This window comes from Athene cunicularia (assembly GCF_003259725.1).
Source record: "Athene cunicularia isolate RWA chromosome Z unlocalized genomic scaffold, athCun1 chrZ_part2, whole genome shotgun sequence".
In the NCBI taxonomy this organism is placed as follows: domain Eukaryota; kingdom Metazoa; phylum Chordata; class Aves; order Strigiformes; family Strigidae; genus Athene; species Athene cunicularia.
The window spans coordinates 16,766,412-16,775,705 of NW_020799143.1; the positions used below are offsets into that span (position 1 = coordinate 16,766,412).

The 9,294-nt window shown below is 34.4% G+C and overlaps 1 protein-coding gene across 1 annotated transcript in view; it reads right to left on the bottom strand.

The window, feature by feature from the left end:
- The window catches only part of VPS13A (vacuolar protein sorting 13 homolog A), a 110,162-nt gene that overhangs the window by 49,337 nt on the left and 51,531 nt on the right, over positions 1–9,294 (bottom strand). The window contains exons 36-42 of the mRNA XM_026866046.1: positions 8,388–8,512; positions 7,359–7,528; positions 6,517–6,737; positions 5,116–5,348; positions 2,574–2,666; positions 1,725–2,081; positions 859–960 (exon numbers count right to left, since the gene is read on the bottom strand). Of these exons, the coding sequence (XP_026721847.1) occupies positions 859–960; positions 1,725–2,081; positions 2,574–2,666; positions 5,116–5,348; positions 6,517–6,737; positions 7,359–7,528; positions 8,388–8,512 (1,301 nt within the window). The remainder of the gene's footprint in view (positions 1–858; positions 961–1,724; positions 2,082–2,573; positions 2,667–5,115; positions 5,349–6,516; positions 6,738–7,358; positions 7,529–8,387; positions 8,513–9,294) is intronic.

Here is a 9,294-nt window from a genome sequence, read left to right on the forward strand (position 1 = left end):
TCCTGCATTAGGTTTCATATCTTTCTGAAAAATTCTTAGGAATATTTTGAATAGCAGTTTCCTAATTGCAATATATCTCTCTCGCATTGTTTCATATCTTTCTGGAAAATTCTTAGGAATATTTTTAACAGCAGTTTCTTAATTTCAGTATCTCAGCCCATAATCTTTACCCTTCTACAGTCGTTATTGTAGAAATTTGTTTGATAATGACAGTCCTAGTAAAAGGGCAGTTTTTCCATTCTGAGCAATCTCTTGGGCTAAAAATACTTGAAAAGTTTTGAAAAAATAAAACACCAATGCAACACAACAGTTAAAACAGAAGAGGGGGTGGGAGTGAGGGAGTGTGAGAGTAGCTTCCTTTCTTAGATGAATGCTTACCTACTTTGAGACCAGAATCTAGACTATTTGCTTATGAAGGACAGAACTGAAGTGCTAAGATCACTATTCCCACAGTGCACTTGTGCTAGTCAATAACAGGTATCAGTTTTTCCAATATGTTTCTGCTACAGATACTAATGTGGAATTAGACAAGTGGTCTTCTGTCTTTCCAAAGTCACTGAATACATCATTAGCATATGACCTAACCTTTGAGAAACTGATATAAATCCATTATGAATTATCTAGTGCAACTGGAATCAAGTCTGCCTGCTACCTGAAAGACAGTATTATTTAACAGATATGTGAATCTGGATCTTCACTTGTGCAAAAGCTGGTTTCATTCACTAACTGAGAACAGTCTCAGTAGCCAAAAAGAAGGATCAAAATTCTTATATTAGTCTCCGTAATGAAAGGTGCAGAGCATTTGTTTCTTCTAAGGTAATGAAATGGAATATTTGAGTTCAGCTTTGGAAAATATACCTTGATTTCAAGAATCCATGGTTTGAAAAAATCTGTCTTCTCAACTTCCAGTGGTTCAAGCAATGGTTCCCACACCCCAAACATCTCGTTAAAATAGTGTACCTATTGAAGTAAAGAAGTCAATTAGGAAATGACATACAACTGCTAAATCAATGAAAGCTCTACAGATTTTAAAATACTTAAAATCTTGATTTACAAGTATATTAATTACTTCAGTAATATAAAAGATTTATAATCAGATTGCACTTTCAGTTCCCACCATAAGATGGAAGCAAATGCATTATAGAAATAAGTGAGGCAGCTAACTCCCTACTGCAAAGACCCCCCTCCAAATACGTGGTATAAGATGTGTCACCTATGATATCATTTTGGCCTACGCTGTAGGCATTGGAAGTCTAAGCATTATAAATAAAGAAGAATCTACCTACAATAAGCACTGAATTTTATTTCACTAATTTGCAAATAGGAACTAGTTGGGATGTTTTATATACAATACTGGTACCACACAGTATTTTAAATGACACATGAATATTTTCTACTGCAATCTTAAATAAAAATTGCAGAACGATTTTAGGCAGTTGCTACTCCAAAATTTAATATTGATGAAACAGGCGTTTGGGAACTTGTATAGAGTTTAAATATGAGATTTACTTTATAACACCAATTACTGCCCTTAATACATTACATCTAATGCATTAGATTTTCATTTTAACTACCTTAACACCTCATTCCTATCATGCTCCAACAACATGTATCTGCAGGAGTTTAGTCATCAAATATATGGATTATTTTTATTTTATTGTCCAAATAACATAATGGGTTTCATATTTTAAGAAAATTTTTCTTTCTTATGTAGGATTTCTCACCTCTAGCTCAAGACGAGAACGTAGGTTGATTAGAGTACTCCAGTTTTTTACTTCTCCAATAAACGAGGACTTGGCTAAAAGCATTGGTACAGTTCGATGCCCAACCCCAGCTTCAAGTGTTAGAAAAACAGATTCTATATTCATTTTCAATGACTCTCCTGTGGGAACCAGTTCTGTGGTTGGATTTGTATCTTCATTTTCATTTGACTCTTCAAGAAACCACATTTTTAGATTTTTTATATCTTTCTTATTCCACAAGTCTGGAGGAATTTGACTAATCTCTTCTTCTGTTGTTTCTGCAGTTTGATAAAGGGCTGATGTAATAGTAATTACTGTGTTTATGATTATTGGTGAAACCTTCAAATAAGAAGTTGGAATAATTGGAAATGAGAAGCTAGCACAGGAAACAGTCAGCTACTTTCAGATACAAAATTACAATAAATATGTTTCACTAGCAAAACACTTCTGTTCTCCACAGGGCTCATGTTTGAAAACGCATTTCTTTCCAAAAGTTATGGTTCAACCTATTTGGATTTTCAACCTCTGCCTTTCTTCCAGATGGGAGCCTTCTGAACTACATCATCCAAAGCTTTATCTGAAGACTTCAAAACTTACCTCTGCACATCAGGCCTTCATAAAACACAGATTTCAAAACCAAAGCATTGTGACACAATTGGTAACTTTCAATTTTGTTTTCACATGCTAAACAGGTACGTGACCTGAAGAAACAATTTTTCACTTCAGCCATTCCTGATTTTATTTTTTTAAGAAACATACCCCACAAGCAACTTCAAAGCCTTCTGAGCAGGAAGTAGTAGAAAACTAAAACCACAATGAAAATCTACTTACTTTTATTGTTAGAGATTTAATCGTTAGATCAGCCATCTGTGGAGTAGTACCTGACTGTTTCATTTCAAAGAAGAAGTCACAAGGCTGTAATACCTACAAAAAGGGTAAAAAACGCATGTTAAATTGAGAAAAAAGTATTCAAAAAAAGTATTTTCAAAATAATATTACTTCTAAATACTACACATCAGAAGTGTGTAAATACTACACACCAAGAGGAAAAGTTAGCATTATTTGGTTCTTCAAAATTAAGTGTAATCTGAACACTACTCGTGTTCAGACATACGGAAAAAAGAATCCGAAGCATCACCTCAGTCATTCTCAATCATTAAAAATTCAAATGTCAGCTACAGTAAAATGCATTACACCTCAGTAACTCCATTCTTTAGGTAAAGTCTGCAGATGTCTTCAAATATACCACATCATCATGCCTGTGATTTTGAAGAGAACCAGACTTTTCAGTTAAGGACAACACAGCAACAAAATTTACTGTTTTCCTGAATAGAAATATTACTGTTTGAATCACAATCACTCAGTTCCAGCTTTATTTTACAATCACTCCTTGCATACTCCCACTTGCCAAGGTTTACCAAAACCAAATCTAAGGTACACTAAAACAATATCATAGTGCTATGTAATTAATAAAGCGCTCTGATGTAGTTAGACTCTACTGATTGGCAGGAAAACATTCTCTCCAGTCTCTACCTGAGAAGATAAATCTTTTAAAAATGGTAATTTCAAAGGAATATTGATTTTGCAGTCTTTCCTGAAATCTCTGGCAATATCTGAATCAGAGGCTGGGGGCAGAAACACCCTGAATCAGTTTTACCACACTTTTCCCAAGAGAATTTGATCTAACAGAATTTTCTGTCCACATTATTATTTTATCCTCTAGGGCTCATATTAATTTTTATTATTCTTCTTCTTCTGTGTTACAGCCAGGAATGAAAAATAACATTCTTCTTTAGACCAAGGTATATATGATAAATGTACAGAAAGAACCTCATTACTTGTGCTTTTTTAAATCCAGAGGCCAGTTTACTGGGTATCTGGGGAAACCTATTCACCAGGAGGATGAATTCATCCATCACCGAAGTTTAGGCAATTTAAAATCTTCATGTCAATATCAGTCTTCAGAAAACCTGTAATTTTCATATAAACTCATATCATACCTTTTCTTTCTTGACTAAAGGCAGCCATAGACTGTCATCTGAACCTCTATTACTCTGATTATTTTCCCAGACTGAAATCTTACTAGTTACAGCATACCTGGCTTCAGAGATTTCCTTGCATACATGTTTTCAAAAGGGACAGTTATGCTGCAACCTGCAGAGAATGTTGTCTTTTTTTGATCTCTAATACTCTCTCAAGAACTTTCTGAACCTTTCAAAGAAGGTACTGCTTTAAGTATCAAAACTAAAGTCCTCTGAAGTTTTTTCCCCTCTTTATAGCACAAGCATCCTGTCAGATACAGGTCTTTTCCTCTGTTTCTACAGTCTGAGATAAAAGATTCTGTCAGAAGATATTCCTGTAAGAGGGAAACCTTGGTGTGAAGCCTTTTATGTGTTTTCTACAAAGCTAACCACATTTGTGCCACATTCACTAGCTACGAAAATGCAAGTCAAGCAACTCTGCATTGTGTTGCAGCTATCAGTGCAAGTGCATCCCTTTCTCAATGACTAGATTGTTAACAGAGTAAGGCAGTCGAAAAGTTTGTCTACCCAAGGAGTAAACTGAGCTGCTATGAAAGAATCTGATAAGGAGATTAAGTGGAAGTCCCAGTCCTTTGCGCTTATGGCTTTGGCCTTTCCTACGTAGCTCAATAAAGTAAGGAGGCAATAACACAGAGCTGAAAAGTGATCTGAAGACACAGATAACAGTTGGATATACTGTGAAATTGAGTTTTTTTTCTGATACAACAATATCATTACAGAGTTAACTGAGGTATAGTCTGCTGTAGAGGCAGAGAGCTGCAAGAAGCTCCAGGAGTCAATGCATTCCACCTGGACAGTAACTAAGAAGTCTGATTCTGTTGCCAAAATATAAACAGGCAGTTTTAATAAGATGGATCCATGGAACTTAACACCAAGAAATTTACGGACAGCATACCATAAGTATTTTATTTCATAATACATACTTCCCGTTCTGTCTGTGACCCTTTGTTATTCACTTACAGAGCTACTTAACATAAAATTTCAGAATGAAAGTATTCCAAATTTGCTACATTGCATTTGCAATAGTGCACACTCATAAAATGCTATTTATTTGGCTTACATGTGATATAAGAGATTATTAACGTTTTACTCCTCTGAGCTCTTAAATTTAGCTTGTAGTACAAAACAAACTTCAAAGTCACAGATCAAGGTGACACTTTTGACATACCAGACACAACAGAATAAAATCAACAAAATAAGTTAGCAACAAAATTTTACTCATATGTCTGTAATATAGTTTTTAATGATGAAAGCTTCAGAAATAGCTTGCATTCTAGTAGTATAAGTTACACGGCACCTTTTATATAGAAACTGGATGTTTACAAACTCACCGTAGTAACGTTCCCTTTCCTTTTTTCTGGAAGAAATGGGCATGCTTTCATTTGTATCTCTTTAACAGCAGCTGTCATGCTATATCTTTCTGGGCTGTTCTTAATGAAGACCTCACACTGTGTTGTAACCACCAATGCAGGAGCATCACTTCTTGTTAAATCAGCCACAAACACAATCTCTGGATTTTTAACAACAACGTTCATTTCTATTGTAGACACAGGCTGCACAGGTGCTTCAAAAATATAAATTAAATTAGACAAATCATTAAATGTTAAATTATTATTTACATAAATTATAGAGAAGTTTTACATATTTTGTGATAAGATCTGGCATAACAGGTTATCAGAAAACCTGTAGATCCCTGCAACTGACTTATCTCTAGGCTTTCTGCTGGAGATACAAAACCATTAAAGCTCTAATTACTTTCGAGATACAACAAAAGATTCCACAAAGCTTCTTTGTCAAAATGAAATCAGTACCACCACTGTCAATACCTCTGACGCTATGTATCAGCTTTACTAAATGTCTACATCAGCCAGCTATGATGGGGTCTTATGAAAATGCTGGACATGTTTTCTGCTTTCTGGAGTAGCAAAGCACACACTTTTCAGTAGTACAATAATGCAGCATTTACTTGTGCCTGATGTAACCATTTGCAGTACCAATATACTTTTATGAAAGACTTCCTTATTTATTGATCATCTACTAAATAATCACAGCAGGCCTAGCTGAGGTGGACAAAACTAAGACATTGAGGGTACCGTAAAACAAGAACAAAAAGAAGGGGACTTGCTTTGCAGACATGATGTGAACTACCTGAGGCCTAGAGGCATAAATAGCCCATTTCCTGCTCCAATGGACTAATTTCTGATATCAGGTATAGGGGTCCTGCACTAGAAATACCCAATCGGACACTCAAACTAAAAGCCTGTTTCCTAATGTAGGGAGAAATGCACACCAGTGGACAAGTGAAATAACCACATTTCTAGGCAGCAATATCAGCCAGGCTGAATTAATATTTAAGCATAATATGCCCCATCACTCTCAGGAGGATGACAATTATGATGGTGGTAGTCATCATTATAAACTTCATTGAGACTGCAAAGATAGCCAAACAAACCTAGGCACCATCTATAATTGTCCTTTCGCATTTTAGACATACATTTTTAGGTATTACCTTTGTCTGGTAAGACAAAGTTTCATTTGGGAATAAAGACCAAGGGATATGAACCAATTTCCATGATGCAAAGAAAGAAACATCAATGGTTAAAAGCAGCTGTTTTATATACAGAAACACAGGAAATAGCATAAAAGAAGCATTGTAATTTTTAAGATAGCATTTTAATACCAACATTAAACAGATCTTTAAATACATATTTTTTAGTATTTCCAGTATATACCTTGCTCCTTTAAAGGTAATGACTGTTTGAGATTTCTCTGTGCAGCAGCACTTTCTGCATTAGCCTTCAGGAATATATCTGCAACAGTAAGTAGAAACTCCATACTTGCACAAAGGTATATCTCTTGAACAATCACATCAAGAACAGTGCCATCTCTCCCCTGCTTATAGCTTATATCCACCATAACTTTCTTTTCAAATCCATGTTTCATTTCCACCATCCTGAAAGACCATTAAGGTGGCATTTAATGAGACAATAAAAAACCAGCCAAAAATATTGAAAAACATTCAAGATTCTCACTCCAGCTGCAATACATTAATAAGAGTGAATTTTAAAAGTAACACCAAAGATTTTAAAATATGACTAATAAAAACATTAACATAAATTCTATAAAACTTCCAAACTAACTAGACTCCCATACACTGGCAACTAAAGCGTTCATAATCTTAACAAGTCAAACCACCACAATTCCTTGTTTACATAGCAAAAGTATTATACTTTACTCATTTACTTGTTACTCTTCACAAAAATAAAATCTTAGTCTTACTTAGCCAGCAGTTTATTAAAACTGAAAGTGAAATATGTTTCTAACTGCATTTATTAATTTCATATTAAAAGCCTGGTTTCTTTCATATTTAAAGTTTGTTTGTAGCATTTATATTGGTGTCTCATAAACAACATGTGGAACCAAAGGCAAGCAAGATATACAAGTATACAGTAACATATACTTTAAGAACCACTACACCAAAACAACTGCAGTTCTACCAGAATACTAAAATGGAAGGAAACATATGGAAGGCTGTCAAACTCCAATAAACAGTAATTTATGTCAAAACACAGACCTTGGTGTAGCCTTCTGGATTGACTGCCTTTTATCATCTAATGTACAGTTTGCCAGCTTGACTGAAGCATTCATTGAACCATCCGATAACATTTTGACAGCAGCTGACATCAAAACTAATTTAAACTCTGCAAGTTTCAAAAGGTCATCTCTCTGATCCAAATTTGTAACCTGTTTAAATCAAATGAAAATATGTCTGTAGATTTGCTTATAGGTAATGGAAATAATACATAGGTGTGAAATACGGTTTTATTGTAAGTGGTAAGTTTTCTAACAATATTAAATAAACCCACTGGTAATTCAAAGACAACAAAAATCAATAACATAAAGAGAAAACTGAGAAAAAGCAAAGCTCCACCCTTCTGCAAGCTTTCTAAAGCTTACACTAGTGAGAGGGAGACAATGTTTAAAAGAAAGCAGAATTGTCATATGCAATTTTGATTTGTTTGCTATTTAAAAATACACAATACATGCACAGACGCCAAATAAGAAATTAAGTTTTGCTTCTTATGACTATGTTGTGTTTAGTCAGATACTGGAAAATTGTTCAAAATCTGAGTAACAGACTATAAGTTTAAAATAAAGTATCACTATGATTTTAGTTAGAAACTTGCTGACCAGTTTTGTAAATTTAAACATGGAAGACTAAAAAAATCATTCATACTGTAGTACAAACTCTCCATCTCTCTTCACAAGTTTATGTATATGTGTGTCCGCACATGTGTGTGTGCGACTAAAAAATAGGTTGTATTCCTCTGCATTATTTTCACACCAAACTGTACTTCAAACTAAGATTTCAGCAAATTTTCAGTCAGATCACAGAAGATGCCATGTATTATGTCCTACTGCATATGTTCTTCCTGTGATATCTGCCATGTGATTTAGTTAAAATAGCTGTTTATCATTTCCATCATGTCTGTTACTGTTGCTAGAAATCACTTTGTCTGCTCATAAATTAAACTATCCCTGTTCCAGGACGCTGGGCAACCTTAAAACTGTTTCTTTCTCTTGTAAACAAAATTATATTTACCTGTTTTGAATTTGGACTATACAATACTAAAGTCAGAGAGTCAAATCTGAAGTCCAGTTTCAGTGTTGTTTTTATTTTCATAGGTGAATGCAATTCCACCACAGCTGATGTCACAACAGTCACACCTTTCAGAAATTAGAAAAACGCTTAATGTAAATTACCTGACTGCAAATAAGGAAAAAACCAAAACCAACATCCTCACTAATGACTACAAAGACAACAACTTCCATTTTCCTCTACATATCCACGTTTAGTATGTTTATCATGCTTTCTGTAATTACTTTTGGAAAAATAACACAATGTATGAAAAAATAAAATACTCTGCTTATATGTTCTACATGCAATTTTTCCATCTTTAAGACATAAACATACAAGTTCCCTTAACGTTATAAGGTATTATGTGCAATAATGTTACAAAAAATACAAGTTTACTTTCATGCTCCTTCGTCCATCTTGCCACATTTTTGTGATTTTTTACATTTAATAGAAGAGTTCAGCAAAAGAGTCTTTTTTTAACTTTAGTTACTCTTTCCTAATGTATGCTGAAGAGTTTATGGGCAATGAGGCCTACTGAATAAGAAAAGCTTTTAGGATGCCATCATTATGACAAGACAGATCTAAAACTGAACAGCAGCAGAACCAGCATACACAGGAAGAAGTGTAACATAGCAACTTCCCAAAGTTGGGTTGTTACCAAATGCAGCTGACAGACTTTTAGGCGCTCACTGCATTACTGTCAGTAGAACAGACAGTCCTTCCATCATGCTACAAAACTCACTACAACAGCATCCTATTAATAATCATTATTGTTGCGTATAGCTCAAACCACAATGTCAAGATAACAGAGGCATACTGTTAAACACAACTGAATCTAGCATTATTTTTATATATATATATATATATCTGT